The following is a 20,115-nucleotide window of genomic DNA, read 5'->3' on the forward strand; positions in this document are numbered from 1 at the left end:
CTAAAATTATATTACTAACTCCCTATGAACCAAAAAAAAAAAACCTTTATTTTTTTTGCTTTCCTTAGTCAAACTTGAATTAAAAAGTTGGGTGTCTGAAATTATTGGGAATTAATGTTTTACCTACCTACTATTCACAGAGTAATTACAGTAAATAACATTTTTAATGGTAATCGTTAAATGTATAACAACATTTTTAAAGAATTAAAAATATAACAGAATCTGTCAGTGATAGATTTTATCGTCGATAGACTCCTACCAATGACTTCGATAGTAAAATTTTGAATTTTAGTATATGTACAAATTTTTTTGGATTGTGTTATATCTACAAATACTTTAAACTCGATTGCTATATTTACCATAACCTCAAAGTTAAATTTCAAAGAGGCTTTTTTTCCCTGTTTATTCCAATTTTAAAGTGCTTAGAATTTGAAAAAGAAAAGAAAAAAAAAAATGAAGAAGAGATTTGAAGTGAAAGGGTGTGGAAGAAAACCTAAGATATGTGTAAGAAAGCAATAGAAAGAGCATTAATGCAATTGAAGGACCACAAAATAATTTGGCAGCATAAAATTAGGGCATTTTGTAAATGCTGTGGTCCTAACATTACATATCTATACACTTCTTTGTCTTTAGGGCATTTTCAGGCATCTCCATTTCTTACCACTCCCTTTACACTTTATCCTTCAAAAACATCATAATAATATGATAATATTATTAATTTCTCACCTTTCAATTTCCACTCCAATTTCAACTTTACTTGAAGCCAAATTAAAACAGATTCCAACCTATAACTCATGAATGACATATATATTAACATTAATGTTTTAACCACTTGAGTTACGATTTAACTCTTTATTTTTAAAAACTTTCTTTACATGTTTATGAACAATTGTGTTGGGTAGCTATTTTTTTTTTTAAGATTTTGCTATGATAGCAAATTATATGTGGTTTTGCAAATCTAGAAAACTAGCAAATGATAGTTTTAACTTTAAAAAAAAAAGAACTATTATAGATACTTTTCTCCATTATTGTTGTTACCATGATAGTAATTGATTTCACTAATAGAATTCTCTATAAGTGGTTGATATAGTGATAGAACGCTTCGATACGTATACAATACTATCAACAAGATAAGTATAATTAATGATAGACATGGATAGATTTCAATATAAGTATAGTTCTAACTAAGATTTGGAACAACGATATTGATGGAAATGTTAAGGTCTCATTTTTGAATTTTTTGAAATATCAATGTCGATGAAAATTTTGAAAAACTTTATAAAAATTGATGGAAATTGTTATAATTAGTTTATCGAACTTTGCTTGTAGCTTAATTAGACTATACTTGACCATTTTTAATCATCAATTCTATAAAATATGATAACATTTAGATATATGTCGTAAATGTCTATGGTTGATGCGAGGCAAAAAATTTAAAAAAGCAATGGAAAAATAATTACAAAAGAATATAAAGTTTAGAAATATTTTGAGGTGTAGTTATGTGAAAATGAAAGTTTTGGATGGTAAAAAAAATAAGACTTGCATCAATTCAATTTTGGGATGAAATGATATGAAAGCTTAATGTAAAATGTCTAAATTGGGTTAAAAATAAGTATAGATTATTTTTTGTGATTTTTTTTTTCAAATTTGATATCTTTGGAAATGAAATTTTGGACTAAAATAAAGTTAGAAACTAAGAACAGTTGGAAATTAGAAAAATAGCACATTGAAAAAAACTTCCGCATTTGTTTAAAATGATATTAACATATGAAACTATACAATTGTGTTTAATTAGGACCATAAAACTGAAAAAACTTGAAATGTGAGCTAATATAACTAATTTTTTAAAAAACAAATCAATTTTTTCTTGAAATTTCGACGAAGTGGGAGGAAAAGCGAAATTCCCCGCAATCGCATTTTTGAGACCATTGAAATTTTGTGATTTCGATCTAAATTTTCAACCATGGTTCTAACAACAATACAAATCTATGATTAAACTAAACTATCAATAATAGAGTACTCTACCACTAATAGAATCTAATAAAATTCAATACATAAAGAATTCTATCAACAATATAAAGTTTACTAGCAATAGACTTTAATCACTACTAACTTCTAATTGTGATAGTCGATAGAAGTTTGTCGCTAATAGACCCAGTCATTCCATGATTGTTTTTCATATGGGTAGATGGGTTTTTTCAATAGAATTTTTATATAGGTTGAATTTAAATCTTGTTATATTTACAAATAGTTTTAGATTTTGCCATGGTCGATTTTTCTATATATATGCAACCGACCCTATTTTTCTTGTATTTATTATGATATTTTAAATTATTTTTCTATATTGGTTATTAGTCGTGGATGAATTGACTGGCTCAAAATTTCTTTGGGATAAACAAATTGGGCCTGAGGCCCTGATGTCAGTTACTAGTGGGCATTTTTATGCTGAGAGAAATGGCCCAAAACATTAGACCAAAGCATACCAAGGAGATGGCCCAATAGGCCAATCCCATAGCCCAAACTCATTTCACTCAGCAACTTGTTGGACCTCTTTATCCATAAATTTAAAGGTTGAGGGTTTAATCTATCTTTTCATAAATTTTATAGAATTGTTTAACAAAAATACTAAAAAAAATTTATCACTAATATGTGTATATAGATACTAATACTATATTAGGAAGCACAAAATCTTTCTTCCAACTTCCAAATAAGTTTACGATTTAAATAAAGATATCTCTCCATTGTTATGTATTTTTGACTCGTCTAGGTTTTATATTTATTTCTTTCGTGTTTAAATAATTTTAAGTTTTTTTTTTTCAATTTCCAAAAAAATACATTATTTGGTGAAAGTGGAGAATAGAGGAATTGGAAAGTGGAGAACAATTGTAATTAAAAAAAAAGGAAAGACCTAGAAGGAAGATCTTATTAGAAAACAACACTTCAACATATGAAAATGTTAAAGTTGGGCCCTTTCTATCCCTTTTAAATTTGTACTACATCTTATTGCCATCTCAAAAGATTTTATATTACTCAAAAGGATCTTGATGTCTTTGTATACTGCCCTCTCTAGTTACATATAACATTTTTGTAAAATTTCAAGAAATTTCAAGATTTAAAAAAAATCCTCGATTTCTTTTAATTAATTAGCTATTCTGATTCTCATAATTATATAGTTTTATCTACCAATGTATGGTTTCAAACATCAATACCATTTTCGAGGAGGAATGAAGCTTTTTCAATATTATACATTTTCTAATTTCCAAATTTTTTCAATTTCTAGCTTTGTTTTCGATCTAAAACTTTCATTTTCAAAGAAACTAAATTTAAAAAAAAAAAAAACCATAAAAAGACCATATATTAATTTTTAATCTCATTCAATTTTTTCCACTAAATTTTCACACCATTTCTCCCCAACATTGAACTAATATGAGTTTTATTTTTTTTACCATCCAAAACTTTCATTTTTACTTATTGCACCTCACAATATTCATAAATTTTATATTATTTTAAAATTATCTTTCCATTTATTTTTTTAATCCTTGCTCTCGTATCAATATTTAAACAGACACTTACAATATACATCTCAATGTTGTTTTACTTTATATAAATGATGATTAAAAATGATCAATAAAAATATGAAAGCCAGTTTCATTAATTAATTATAACAATTTTCATCAATTTTCATAAAATCGAAATTTCGATATTAGACATTAATATTTCGAAGCTGGGTTGAATCATCACTCCATTCTTGAGCATACCCATTATATTGAATTGATCACAAAATTAATGATATGGCATTATAAAAGAAAAGAAAAGAAAAACAACCCCCATTTGAACTTGCGAGTGAAGAGAATCAAAATGTTTATTGTTGGAATAGTGGTGTCACATGTCATCTAGGATAATGAACATGCCTAAGAATAGATGGAAACATATTTCTTTTTGGGGTATCTTATAGTGGTTTCACATCTTTGTAATGTGTGTGTCAGCAACTAATAAGCTTTAAGAAACATAATGGGTCATCACATGAAAAATGGTTTGTTCTGTGGGGTTTACTAGTTTCTCATGTTTCAATGCATATATATAATCTCAAAATAATCATTTATTTATCTCATTTAATCTCAATTTGTGATTCAACCCAACCCCATTTCAATTATGTATTGAATTAGATTATAGAAACTTGTTAGTGAGTTAATTTTAGGTCAATTACATTATGATTTTGATTCTCTAGATCTAAAATAATCGGTTTTGTTTTGAAATCGACAATTAAAGATCAACACAAAAAAGAAACGTAGAGATAGAGAAGATCGACACACAAATATACATAGTTCACTAACAGTGTATTAGCTACGTCCACGGGCAAAGGGAGAACGGTATTATTAGAGAGAATGTTTTTAGAAAAAATACATCAAAACGACGCCTCTAGGGTTAGAGAGCTTATATAGTGCACAACTCTAAACCCTAGGATCATAATCGTAAATAACTACAAATAAATAAATATGCTGAATACGAAATCTGAATAGATTTCGAGAACGTTAAAAAGTCGGCAAATAGATTCAAGGCATTTCAATAGGTTTCTTAAGACAAATTTTGAAAATTTGATAATGATACTACTTAACAAGTAATCAAAACTTGTCAATTCATGTTTACTCTTTATAATAAATCTTTTTGAAATTTTCAATATGTGTCGACCTTTAAAAAGAAAAATCAAAACTATACAATATTTTCTTTCTCTTTTAGACCAAAAGAGAAATTTGTTTGATTCTTTCTTCATTTGAGTTAGGATATTCCAAATACTTGTCCATTTATAGGACATTACACCATTTTTCAATTCTTTTTGTATAGGAGTTCATGAAATATTATTCTTAATTCATAAGAAAGAACTAATGAGAACTTTCCTCCCAATCACAATGAAACACAATCTAATTTTTCTATTGAAAAGTTGTTCAACTTGCTTTTTGAACAGGGAAATAAAGACATTTGAAAAGCCATTAGACTTAAATGTAAGAAAGCAAATTCAAGTATATTGAAGGCAACTATGTACAAAGTTTATAATATATAGTAAACTATGTTCTAAAGTAATTGGGAACAACATTTTAATTAATGAGTCAAATACAATCAAATGCATTGGTTTAGTACAAAAGTAAAAGAGTGATATAAAGGGAAGTTTATATAACTTTAGTTTTTACCATGGGAGAGAGAATTACATGGACGATATTTTGTAGTACAATAGTATTTGCATACAAGATTCAAATATCGATGTCGATGGAAATATCCAAGTCTCGATTTTATGGAAATATCAATAGAAATATTGATTTGATAAAAATTTCGAGAAAAATTATGGAAATCGATGGAAATTGTTATAATTAGTTAACAAAACTTTCATTATATTTTAATTAGACTATAATTGACCATTTTTAATCATAATTTCTATAAAGCAAGATAATATTCAAATGTCTTTTGTAAATGTTGATGCGAGAGCATGAATTTAAAAAAGAAATGGAAAATAATTATAAAATAATATAAAGTTAATTTTTTTTAGGTGAAATGATGTGAAAATGATAAACATTTTGGATGGTAAAAGAAAAAAGAACTCATATCAATTCAATTTTGAAGTGAAATAATGTGAAAACTTAATGAAGAAAGTTTGAATGAGGTTAAAAATAAACTCAATATAGGTTTTTTCGTGGTTTTTTCAAATTCAATTTCTTTAAAAATGAAAGGTTTAGATAAAAAAAATAAATATAAAATTGAGAAAAGTAGGAAATTCGAAAAAGTAGCACATAAAAAAAGCTTAATCCTTTGTCGAAAATGACATTGATGTGTGAAACTATAGAATTGTGTGCAATAAGAACAACAAAATTAAAAAACTTAAACTGGGTTAATGTAGTTAATTAAAAACAAATCGAAATTTCCTCCAAATGTCGAAATTTCTCGATCTCGAAATCTCGGAATTTCGTCGAAATGGAGAAAATCATAATATTTTCGAAATTTTCTCAAATTTTAGTTGAAATTGGGAGAAAAAAGAAATTTTCTCCAATCAAAATTTCGAACCTTCGAAATCTCGAAATTTCGATGGAAATTTTAAACCATATTGGTATATTAACAATATATATGAACATGCACAAAAGCTCAAAATTAAAGATAGTTAATATTCAAAATCAAATCATAAGGATATTATTATTAATATTGAGAGAAATTTTCAAAGCTTTGTGCTTCTTTTGTAAATTGTTGTCTTTTGGAGTATAGATGAGTTCATTATGATTGACTTTGCAAAACTAATATTTTGATGAATATAGTTAATAAATTTAAAATGAATAAGAATAAATTATTAGAATTTGAAAAGGAGAATAACGAAGAGAAATCAATCTCGACCAATAAACAAATGTTATTCCAAAATATACCTCAATATCGTAGGGTTGAGAGATTAATCAAATTCCCGATCTCTTGAATCAATGATATAAATCTAAACTAGTTAAACAATACATACGTGTGTGTGCATATGTACGAGATATATATTTTGAAAAAAATTTCAAAGTTCTAATCAACTTTAGGCATTTAACACTATGTTTAATTTTTAAAAATGGAATAACATAAAGCATCACAACAAACAAACTAACAATCATTCCTCTCTCGATAATGTGAGAGATAAAACAGTAGTAGGAAAGAACTCTTTTCAAATTTAAGAAAGTTTCAAAATAAAAAAAAACTATTAAATTATGAATCGTTTTGTTTTTCTCTCTATTTTTTTTTTTTTTTAGGGTTTACAAAATGGATAATCTTAACAAGGAGAAGGGCCTCCTCCTTCCCATAGACTCATAACTTCATACAAGATTCCTTTTGTTAAAGAAAAAAATATATTTTTTATTTGTCGTTAAAAACATATATAGTTAGTAAGATTTCAGACAAAATTTCTTTTTAAAACCATCAAGTTATTATCGTCAAATATGTTTTTATATATAATATATATAGCTTTTATGTTCAAATAATAAAGAAATTAAAGAATAGTTTTGTTTGCCTAAAATGTTAATGTACTATTATAAAAATCATTATTGTAACAATTATCAGATTTGGAATTTGGATTCGAGATATAATGACATTACAAATAGTATTAGAGTGGAACCTCTCTTAATATGATGTGGTTCGGGGATGAACTAAAGGACAAGCTGGTGGACATATAACAATCGAGTTCATGAGGGGTATATGTACACATCCGAATGAGAGAGATTCTGAGAATATTATAGTATGGTTAAAAAGACTTGAAAGAATCGACAGTTACTACCTATATCACGTTCCTTTTCGGTAGATCATTCATAGGAACTTCAAAGTTAAGTGTGCTTTAACTTGGAGCAATTATATGTTGATTGGCTTTTTTGAAAGAAGCATGTGATCAGGGAATGGATAAAGTCTGCTGAAAAGATTCGTGTTTAGTTTATGGGAATAGACAACCAAGAATGACGTTAGCAGATCGCAGGAGATGCAATGGAATGTTGGGACTATGATATATTTAGATATGGATTAACGATCGTTATGAACTTACATGACTATATAGATGTGCAATAGAAGGTTGTATTAAAAAAAAAGTACTATATACTACAAGTACATATAATTTTTGTTTATACAACATCTATTATGAAACTTGAAAAAGCCATTTTGATTTCCTCAAATTTCTGGTATTTCGAATAATTAAGCTAGCAACCAAATTTGTCGGAGTAGAAAGGATTCTAGTGAAGTTGAAGGACAATAATTGGAATAGAGAAACCATATGGAACAAATTACATAAATTTTAAGGACAAAAATGAGAATTTAGCCTATATTGAGGATGAAGGAAAGCAATATATCATAAGTAAATATTTTTTATACTAGACTTAATAAATATATGTCGAGGGCCCATCATATATTTTTACAGTTAAAAATATAATTTTAATGAAATGATGATTTAATATTCGCTAAATTATAAAAAATACCTTTGAATTTTATACTTTGTGTAAAAATATACTTCAATTTTCAAAAGTTTCAAAAATATCTTTCAAACTTTCAAAAAGAGTTCATAAATACCCTTATCGTTAGTTTGAGATGGAAACTGTTAGTGTTTTATTTCAAAAATATCATTGAATTTTCAAAAGTTTCAAAAATATTCTTAATCTTGAAGAAAAATTCACAAATACCTTTAGTGTTAATATATGAATAGAAGCCGTTAATGCCTCGTGGTATAAATATAAACTTTTAAAAGTTGCATTAGTACTCTGTAAAAGAAAAAAAAAAGTTAAAAATGTTCTTACCGTTAATCTACACTTCATCACCTCTTTCATTTTTTTTTTCTCTCCCCTATTTCAAATCTATCATCTATCACTTCTCTATTTTCTTAACTGTTTTTTTTTTCATCCACTTTAAATCTCGTTCTTGTTAATTGTTTAACCTTTTGTTTATCTTATTAATTAAAAAAATTGACCCATTTTATTAAGGTATATAGATTATACTAAAAAAAAATAATAATAATGGAAGTACTCATGGGACCTTAGGACTTATATATTTTGACAAGATTATAGGTTAGTAGTTGTGTGTTAATATCTAAATACATTCTTTTTGTATTCGGCTATTTATAGTTTAGGATAAGAAGTTATGATTTATATTTTGTCACGAAAAAATTGGTATAAGAATTGAACAAATGAGAGTATTGATACGAAAAAAGAGGATATCTATATATAATAAGAAGTTCATAAATACCCTTTTCGAACTCAATAACACTTCAAACAAATTGATCATTATACTAATAGTTTCAAACAAATTGATCATTATATTAATAATAGGAGTATTTTTAATTTTTTAATTTTAATTTTTATTTTAATTTTAGCAAAACTAAGAGTATTACTACAACATTTAAATGTTCAAAGGAGAAATTTCAAATGAGTATTAATGGATCGTATTCATATATTAATAGTAAGAGTATTTTTGAAACTTTTTGAAAGTTTAAGGAAATTCATGAAATAAAAATTTGCATCCAAAACTAATGATAATTATATTTTATAACTTTTTTCAAAAAAATTTAAGGGTATTTTTTTTACCCAAAATACAAAATTTGAAGATATTTTATGTAATTTAACCTTTAATATTTTAAGTTGAAGTACATGGTTAAATGGAGAATGCTAGTTTTCCAAATCCAAAAATCAATATATATGTTATGGCATATTTATGACTACACATGTGCTACATTTATAATTACCTATTGGATTGGTTCTTCCGATCATACAAAGCTCATCCAAAATTTAATCCAATATAATATTACATCTATTAAAGTATTGATAAAAGATTGAGTACATTATAATCCAATAAAAACATTACATATTTTCAAACTCCTAAGTGACCCCAACTTAAATTTTGAATTGAGTAACAAATGCAAAATTGATAATATGCAAAGTTTTTTTTTTTTTTTTTTTAATTTTATTTCTCCTCGACAAATTTCAATAGATGAGACAGTATATCGATAACAACTCTACTATCTAAACATATCAAGATAAATAACATTGTTTCCTAAATAATTCCGTTGTCGGCTTCTCTTTCCACTCGATCCCTGCCATCTTCCGTTGCATCAAATTTTTCAATTTGTACTTCGTCATAGTCACCGTCACAACAATTACTTCCTTTGAATCCGTCAGATAATATGAAGCATTACTAATATGCAAATTAGGGGAAAATTGGAGCATATATTATATTTTCGGCAGTAAGAGCCCCCACAAAAACTAGCCACCCTTTTACAGTCATTTAGGGGCCACAGTACAAATTAGGCTCAAAAGCCAACTTATTACATAGCTGTTCAATTCTATATTAAACCAATCAAGCAGCTACATGAAAACAAAAAAATTTCTTTAACATCTTTAAATTTTGCCTTATTTACATCTGAATTATTGCTTTTCTTTTTTATTTTTGCCTTATGGTGAGTTGTAAATCACCCCATTTCCAACTAGTAGGTCACACCCCCCATCATATTCCATGGTTTTCCTCTTTAATCCATCACATAATTACTACATTTCATTTTTATAATTCCTTCTTAATTAATTATTAAATTTTATAAAAGAAAGAACAAAAAGATATATATATATATATATATCCAAATATGAGAAGATTTGAAATAAAAAACATGTCTCCTCACTATCAAGAGCAGCTGTTCTTGACCAAATCAAGTATCCCTTTTTTCCCATTACACCAATGGTTATGATTGATAAAGAAAAGAATAGTTTTAATTTATCTCATTTAATTATTTATATGATATATACATAATTAACAAATGAGAAAAATGACACGTCATAAAAGCTATTTTTCCAATTGAACTTTTTCACTCTATTTAAACAAGTGTTTTAAGGGTTAGGGCTTCAGCCAAAGAAACCTTTCAATTTGTACATTAGAACCCATTACCAAAATTCGAAGCTTTTTTTTCTTTTTTAGAAGAAATACCTAGCTAATTACCAAAAAAAAAAAAAAAAAAAAAAAAAAAACCTTTTTTTATAATTTTTTTTCTTTGGTAATTGAAAGAAAATGAGAAAGCGTCAAGTTGTTCTTAGAAGATCAGAAGAACCCTCAAGGGAGACTGCGGCTTCCTCTTTCACAGTAAGGAGTATAAGATATGGGGAGTGTCAAAAGAACCACGCCGCCGGGGTCGGAGGTTATGCCGTTGACGGGTGTCGAGAATTCATGGCAAGTGGCGACGAAGGGACGACTGCTGCACTGACTTGCGCCGCCTGCGGTTGCCACCGGAACTTCCATAGAAGACAAGTTGGTACCGAGATAGTTCGTGATTGCTCTTCATCACCCTCAAATGGAACTTAAAATAACTTCAGTGTGTATGGTGAGGATTTTTTTTGGGGGGTGCTTAATAAACAAAAAAATTTCTCTACATGGGGTTTGAGAGTACTTGAGATTCTTCAGCTTTGTTGTTGTGTTGCTTGAATTATTATTTTTCAAAAAATTTCTTGTGTTGGGATGAACTTGACTTGAACTGAAATTATGTGTTTTGTGTAATTGGGTCCTTAATGAAAAGGCCAAAACTTTGAAATTATGTAAATTTTTTCCATTATATCTCTTTTGAATTATATGTATTTGATTTGAGTGAATCAAATTATCTTTTGGAGATTGGAAGAAATAGACCAAAAATCTTTATTGTGATGGTGATCTTTTAGCTTTCAGTACTTATAATCTCTGGCAAAATTCAATATAATTCAACTAATTATTGATACTATAATGCTATGACATTCAAAATATATCCAAAAATATTGTACAAATCTGATCAAATTCACAAAACTCTTGAATGAAAAAGGGTTAGCAATTTCTTGTTTTCAGCAATTTCTTGTTTTTTTTCTCCTTTTTTTAGAGATTTTAAAATTAGTGACCACCCTAGAGGTAAATAATCGTTCAAATAATTCGTGAAAAAAAAAAATTCTGACAAGGTAATTTGAATTATTGTAACCCTCATCGTAAAAACTAGTTTACTTAAAAAAGATAATTTGTAAGAATTGGAAAGAAAGGTTTTGTGGTTTTTTAATTTGGATTTGTAGCCCTAGAAATGTGGTCTATTTGCAAATAATACAGAGGTTTTTATATAAGGAAATGACCTTTTTTCATAGAGTTAGAATTATATCCCTCTGTTTATGGAAATAATTTGTTTGGTAATATTACTTAGTATTCAATTTGGAAGGCCCACACATCCAATCATGTTGGTTGTTATAGTGGAAAGTTTCTTTAACAATGTACTTAAAAGTTGATTAAAGCTTAAACTAACACACAACCCACTATTGAAGGGAAGTAGTTGCCATCTTTTTTAGTTGGTTGATGATATTGATTAGCTAAAGACCAGATTTTTAGACATTAAAGAGAATGCTAGAAAGAAACATTGTAGCTAGATTTTATGGAAAAAGAAAAAAATAAGTTTTGCTAAATGGGTCAATGTGATTATTTGGAAAAATGTACAATAAAGAATTGAAGTATTGAAAATGGTTGAATGTAACACCCAAATTCTATAGGGTACATAAATGAACTAAGATCCATGTTTGAAGAATAGAGAGAATTTGAGGATATGAAAATATGGTTAAGAAAGACTTAAAAAATTGAATGTTATTACCTAAATACCAACAAGATACATTTTCCTTTTCGGTGGCTCAAATTATAGGAACCAAAAAGCTATGTGCATTAAAGGTCACCTGCTATAAAATTTCCTAGGAAACATGTGAATGAGGAAAACATATTGAAAGAACCCATGTTGGTTTGTGTGGATAGTCTTCACTCTTAGAAATAGTTTAAGACAAGCAATGATGAAGTTGCCAGATTTCAAGGAATGCAGGGGAATTAATATTAGGGCCAACAGGTACCAAATATGGATTCTTGATCCTTATCTAAATCCTGAGTCTGGGACGTTACATTAAATCAATGAGAAAAAAAAATAAGCAATACAAATTTGGTATACATTCAAAATTATATTGAAACTTCAGCTAAAGCGTTTCAGTTTAGTTGTGATTTAACGACCAAGCAATTTTTTTTTTTTAATTTATGATTGAGATTCATGCGCAAAAATATGAAATGATGTGTCATCCTAGTTGAAATATCCTATTATACCCCTGATTTCTCAATCAATCGTATCTTGTTAAAAAAAAAAAAAAAAAAAAAAAAAAAAAAAAAAAAAAAAAAAAACCACAAACAGTAGTGAAGATATGAGAGCATATGGTTAACCAATTTCCCCATGTGAAGTGTTTACAAGTGAAAGTGATTGAAAGTTAGGCTTTGAGGTTTTTGGAGAGTACCTTATGAGGAACAAACCTTCAGGTATACTTTGTATTTCAGTGAGGTTGAGAGGGTAGATGTCAATTCCAAAGGCAAATATCTCACCACCCTTTACAAGATATTTGATATGAAGAATTTTGCATGGAATTGGCCTTGGCTAGTTAGGTTTGCTACATCCATATACTTTCAATCACTTAGATTTTAAACTACAACCCCCAATTTCTTTGTTCACCACTTTGTGTGTTGCTTTTAATTTGCTCAAACTTTGCATTATTGGTCCAAAATATGCCTAACATATCAATATAACTTTGAGTCGCGATAGATTTCCAAAGATATAATTGATAATAACGTGTATGAAGATTACTTTAGTGATAAGTATAGATCTTCATCTTTATTTAATAACAACTTTTCATTACTATGTAAATCTGGATGTCTCACGTTAAAAATAGTAAAGATGACATATGAGATAAACATGAAGTTGAATAATCTTTTTTAGTTATAAAAATAGATTTTGCAAGCATGTGGCATGAGAAGAAATGAAGTGTAATTAATGACATTCTAAATGTTGGTGTTATTGTGTTATTTATTGGTAACTAGTCCATTTCTTCATGTGCAAAGAATAATATGTTATATCATGCACATTCATAATCAACAAAAGGGTCAAATCTAGCAACTCACTTAATATTGATATTCCAATATGACAATATAATCTTTGCTAGTTTGAAGAGAAACTCATGGTCAGGATTTAAAATATAACTCAAATCAAATGGTTATCCAAATCACATGAAAGACTAGCTTAAACTTGAAATCTATAAAAAAAAAAAAAAAAGAAAAAAAATCAAATTATAATCTAATGACTTAAGTTCTAGTTAGCGCGAAACTACGATAATAAAGTACAACGAATTGTAATCAAATTCTTAGCTATTATGTCTTTTTTTTCCAAAAGTGTAAGTTTTTACTTTAGAATAGTTTTATCCATCTCTAACTTTTATCAAGTACTCTCTACGATCAAAATCGTCATACAATCCTTTCTTTTTTGAGATAATTAATTAATTTTTACATCATTCTTTTTATGGATTTATAGAACCAATAACATAATCTTTTTGGATGTGAAGAGTGGGTTTTGTCTCTCTCTTTCTATATATATATATATATATATATAGAATTTTAGTAGTTTAATTTCTTGGGTTTTTTATTATACTAATTCATATTTTGATTTAATTTTATATGGTAACAAATTAGATGACCCATTTAAAAGGTCAAGTTCTTCATAGATTTTAAAAATGATAAGTAAATAAAATGAAAAAGTAACTCAATACTCAAAGTTAGGTTGTGAGCCCATATTTAATAATATAATATATAGATTGGGATGTTAATTTTTTAAAAAGTTGATTAGATGAATGAATTGACATAAGGAAGAATAGATTTCACTCGGCCCAATGGAGTTTAGGTTCTCTGTGACTCAGCCTATGCAATAATTCGTTTCACTTGTAAAATATTGACAATGGTTGGCCAGAAAAAGGTTAATAATAATAATAATAAAACTAGAATTGTTTTATCTTTTTTAATTAAGTAAAAAACATAATATATTTATTAAAAAAACCAGTATTTAAAAAGTCATTTCAAAGACCAAATCTAACGGTCAGAAGTTCGATCCCCTGCCCCTTCTATTGTCCCAAAAAAAGTCATTGAAATTTTTCTCAAAACTCTCTTCTTTTGTGCCATAATACGAAAGAAACGAATAAGCAAAAAATATATTTGTTTATAAAAGTTTAAGAAGGTGCTCAAACCCTAATGATCATGAATATAGCAACAGAGACAATTTTGTTCTACTTTCCTCTTGAAAATATAATTGCACCATTCAATTAAACATTTGTTAGGATAGTTTTGGTGTACATGACACCCATTACTTTTCTTAATAGTGTAGGCACCAATTCAATTCCTAGACACTATATTTATTCATTAAACTTAAAAATTAGGTTAAGCTAATCAAATTCGTTCAGATCTTCTTATTAGTGAATTCACAAGGTTGCATATCTACGTAACAACCTAAAGAAAAGGCACAATCAATCGATCGTTGTAAATAATTCAAAGTTAGTAGAGAAAAAATGTCAATATCATTGAGGTATACCTCTGGAATAGTATGATAATAATGTTCGCTTTAATCATAAAGTGCTCATATTAGATGGAGAAAACTGTGGTCTATCCCTTTTCCTAACCCAAAGTTTTATTTGTAACTAAGTACAAGATTGATTGGGAACAATGATTCTAAGTAAAAATATTATATACCACAGATTTCTCTATTCCTCTTATTTTCAAATACATAGAATAATTAAACACTTACAATGATAAAGTTCTTGGGACCATATACTATTTCATAGGCGTGCATGATCATAAGATGACTATATCTCTATAACGGCATGTCATTGTCCACTAAATATAAGCTCTCGAATTTGAATTTTGATTTTCAAGACATCTTGCGAAAGAATATGATTTTTTTTTTCATCTCAAATTCAACAATTTTAGTACAATTAATTAAGATGTATTCTAGATGATATAAAATTACCAACTTCTAGGACATGTCCACAGTAATTAAGCTAAAGTTAGTCTTGACGGTGACATTTAATTGTGATCTCCTATTTTCATAACCACAAAATCTTTTTAATTTGAAACAAGTGTATAATGATGGTATGAAGCAGGGGTCAAATTTAATTGAAAATGCCAACTTCAAATAAGGAAATTGGGTGTTGATTGATATGGGCATAAGAAAATTAAATTGGTAAATTTTGGTGCAATGTAAATTTTGCAGATTTGATCTTCCTTTTAAAGCCCAGTAGTGCAAATTGCAAAGATTCCCCCTTTTTCATCATAGCATATATACCTCTAAATTTCCTACAATTAGGGCATTGCTATATCTTGTTCTTTCATTATTGTCTCTCTACTAATTGCAAAAAGCCTCAACCCAACCATTTCACATCTTCATACTTACTGCCAAATATCCATTTTTTCCTATATTTTGTTTACTACTTTTTTTCCTTGGTTTATACTTGGTTTCTCCAACATTAATTACTTCATAAATAATATTTTCATCTATTCCATCTCTTCATTTTGTTGACTATCGCTTAAAAGCGTTTTTAAAAACTAATTAATGATGACTTCATAAATTTATTAGAATGATTAAATTAATCTTTTTAAATATTGATGTCGAAATGTCAAGGTCTTAATTTTACGAAAATATCAATGTCAAAACTAAATTAAACTAGTAAATAAATTTTCTACATTATTTAAAAAAAGTTGAAATGTTTATTATTGATATTATATTCAATTAGTAATATATATTGTTGTGGATTTTTTTTTCCATATTTTATAGACTCTTTTATGATATAATTGGTGTTGATGTCAAATTTATAAAAAAGAGTAATCTATGGTGTATGAGTTATTTTTTGTTTACTTGTAAAATAATTATATCATTTAAAATAATCACATGAAATAACATTACATTACTCATTTTGTCCCAATCAACTTTCCATTATAGTTTAATAACGACAGTTATGATTCCATGGACAATTTCAAACAATTTTGAATTGAAGGTTAAAATGTTGCTTTCTGACACTTGTACCAAAATTACAAGTTCAATAAACATATAAACATATTAGATTAATTCATATATTAATATAATGTTTGTATGTGTTTACATTATTTCATTACAAAAATTATTAGGATTTGAACTTAATACATATATAACCAACTACCTTAATTAATATCCTTGAGTGAGTAGAATAATATTAATGTAGTTTGACCATGTTTAAAGTAAAATATTTCACCAATTTAATCTTATAATTTTGCAAAAACAAGGATGAAACTCTCTAACGATCATTTTCGTTTTTTTTTTTTTTTTCATATAAATATTCTTTCTCTCTTTGCAATATTTAGTGTCACATCCTATAATTAATTTCTTTATCGTTATCATATGACTTCTATGCATGATTCGAGGGAGACAAATATATATATATATATATATATATATCTTTTAATAATAATTATAGAAGTCGTAAATGAGAGGATATTAGTTATCATTGTCTCCCTCTCAACGAGACATTCAAGCAAACAATACAACCAAAAGTATACATAATATAGTTAATAACAATACAACCAAAAGTATACATAATATAGTTAATAATATAGAGTAGGTAATTCATGTCAAACTTTGACAAAATATATATTACTACACTTAAATTGTGTAGAAATTCAACTACAATAATTTTGGGTCTTATTTTATTATTTTACAAACAAAAATATACATAAAATATATATCTTTTTCACACTTGCTTCTTTTATTTTTGTTCTTTCATAAATTATGCCAACTTTGGTATTCACAAGGTAGATGCAATTAACATTTACTACATATATACCTAATCCTTAGCTTTTGCATCTTTTTCCAATGCAAAATTAAAGGATGTTTCTCATTGTTTGTTAAGTTTTAAACATATCATTCCCTCTTCCAACCAATTTTAACTTTGAATGTTAAGAAATTGGTGGGGAAGAAGAGTCTAAAAGTCCTAGCTAGTAGCTGGTAAAATGATCATATTCTTGATTTTTTTTTTTTTTTTTTAATTTTCATGTTGAGCTAGTATATAGCTTCTTAAATAGTTCTAGTTATATCTTTCATTATATTCTTAAAGTTTAAATGAGGTACAAACACATGTAAAGTTAATATGAGTCATATCTTTTTACATATAGGCTATATGATCATATGTGTGTGTTGTCACTTGGCATTATATGTTCAATCCTTCCTAATCCACAAATTGGGTTTTTGTCTTTAATATATATAATCCACATGCAGCACTTAATGAGATTCATGAGATGTCCTTACAATGACTTGTCTAAGATAACCCACATGACTTGGTCTTTTTCAAACTAACTTTCATATGCAAATTAACCCCTTTTTTCCTCATATAACATAATAAAGTTTATGTATATATTGTTATCAATAAACTTTATGACACACATCATCTTATATATATGATTTATTTACTATATGATAGAAACTTTAGGGTTTTTTAGGATACTTAATTGGTTATTATAATCTATGTTTGGAATGTAGCTTATTTTAGGTTAGATTACAAATGAGAAGAGATGGAGGTTACAAAACATTGTACTTCAGGTTAGTTATAATAATTGGAAGCTTCAACTATTATAGTATGAGACCCAAACATTGAGTATGTTATAATAGCCCATTCCATCCAAGGCAAGTTGGAGGCCAAACGCCTCCCAAATAGTTTTCTTTCTTTTTTAATAAAAAATTATGTTTCAGTGCAATGGGAAAAAACTATATCGATTTAATGGAAGGTAATATATGTCAAATACGGTTGAGTTATATACTCACTTTGACAAATGTTTTCTGAAGTTAGAGTGCCACAAAAATATTAACTACAAAGCCATAAATTAAACTACATGTGAAGAAGTCAATAAAACATTAGAGAAATGATACATAATCGAACTTACTAAAAAAGAATACACGACATTGAAATTCAAACTAAGAAAAATATTCATATTGTTGAACGTTGATTCATTTTATCATTTTGAAGTGAGTATACTTCGGTAAGATAATTGACATTGCACTAATTTTTTTAAAGTCAAAGATTCAAATTCTTGTACCTTTATTTAAAACAAAAACAATGATAATAAAATAAATTGACTTTAGATCATAAGAAATTAAGATTGTTTGAATATAACCTAGTTTGTGAACTTTATATAATTTTGTGGTGTCCATTGGAGCAACAGCTAGCTCATTGAAAAAGAAAGTGGAAGAATTAATAGTGAGTTGGAAAATGTGAGAAATCTCCAACCTTTTTTTGTTTTAGTTTTTGTCAAAGTTGTAAAGCTATTAAATGGGCAACAATTCTCATGAGGCCTTCTGCTTCTTTTCAATGCCCTTTTCTTTACACCAATAGTAATGTGTAATATTTTCTACATGTTCTACCCATACCAAACTTGTTTTTCCAACCTGTAAAACACCCAAACTTAATACAAACCAATCCTCCAATATTATCTCGATTAAATCCTCTCGTTTGTTCGTTAGTCCCTGAATTTTCAATCGTTTTATTTTGGTCTCTAAATTTTCAAATCCTTCATTTTAGTCTCTAAACTTTTAAAAACTATTTATTTTTGTCATTATTAAATTATGTTGACTCTTATAGAAATGTGAGGAAGTTTGTATTTTTGGATGACTAGGTTTTACATGTATTAAACAAGATAAAGGTGAAATAAAATGCCGACAACCAACACGCCAAAATACTGAATTACCAAAATTTTGAACTAAAAATGTCTTTTATATTTTTCCGCTTTACCACTTTATTCAAAATTAAAACTCTAGATTTTTTATGGTAGTTTGGTCATCCAAAAAAACAAGTCACCTTGCTATTTGGTTAAAAAGTTAACAAAATCTTAATATAGTGGGACCAAAATAAGCACTTTTTAAAAGTTTGAGAATTAAAACAATCGTTTTTAAAATTTAGATAACAAAATAAAACAATATTCAAAGTTTAGGTACTAAAATAAAATTTAAACCTTTTCTTTTTTTCTATTTTCTAAGAATGTGAGACAGTTAGGGATGTTTGGGATAGAGTAAAGTTATTTTGTGTAGCTAGAGAGTTGTTTAGTTTTGTGGTCTACGGTATAGGAAGTTAACAAGTCATGGGGTTTATGTTTTTTAGTCATAATGTAGCTCACTAATTTCTTGAACAAAACAACGAGTCTCACTCCAACTTCTATTCCATGGACTAAATAAGCTAGGGTTTGTGTAGAAATTGGTCTTCTCAAGGAAAGTTGCTCGAGGCTTCGAAAATAATACAAATGCATTTCAAAAGTTAGAAGAATAGTTTCATAATTATTTTGTAGATGAACTGTGGCTTATGAGTACCTATTTATTTTCTTTTTATCAATAATTTACAAAACCAAACTAAAATTTGAAAACTAAAAAATAGTAACTTTTATTATTATTATTTTTTTTTTTTGAAATTTGACTATGAATTTAATCATTGTACTTAAATAAGATACAAATCATTATAAAAAACAAAATGGTCACCAAACAGAGTCTTTAATTTATAAGTTATGATAAATTTAATTATATAAAAAATTTAAAAATTATTGTTAGACACACATGACTATAATTTAACTATAATTGAATATATTATTTCCTTTTGGGGCGAATATTCAAATTTTAATATATATTTTTTTTTACAGGCATTAAATTTTAAAAATGTTAGATATTTGAGGACTACTAGAATAGATGATATTAAAAGAAGTTGTGGAGAGCAAGAAATTAAAATATTAACAGAAGAGAACAGA

The 20,115-nt window shown here is 27.2% G+C and overlaps 1 protein-coding gene across 1 annotated transcript; it reads left to right on the top strand.

Moving 5' to 3' along the window:
- Positions 1 to 10,384: 10,384 nt before the first annotated feature.
- On the top strand, positions 10,385 to 11,068 carry LOC120080178 (mini zinc finger protein 2-like). The gene has a single exon (XM_039034750.2). It carries the CDS (start codon positions 10,531 to 10,533, stop codon positions 10,819 to 10,821), a length of 291 nt encoding a protein of 96 aa, XP_038890678.1. The 5' UTR covers positions 10,385 to 10,530; the 3' UTR covers positions 10,822 to 11,068.
- Positions 11,069 to 20,115: the final 9,047 nt, after the last annotated feature.

This window comes from Benincasa hispida, chromosome 6 (assembly GCF_027475165.1).
Source record: "Benincasa hispida cultivar pf3 chromosome 6, pf3_genome.v1.1, whole genome shotgun sequence".
Taxonomy (NCBI): Eukaryota; Viridiplantae; Streptophyta; class Magnoliopsida; order Cucurbitales; family Cucurbitaceae; genus Benincasa; species Benincasa hispida.

What these genes read in the sequence shown, in the direction of transcription:
- LOC120080178 (XM_039034750.2), top strand. Translation starts at nt 10,531, where the DNA reads ATGAGAAAGCGTCAAGTTGTTCTTAGAAGATCAGAAGAACCCTCAAGG.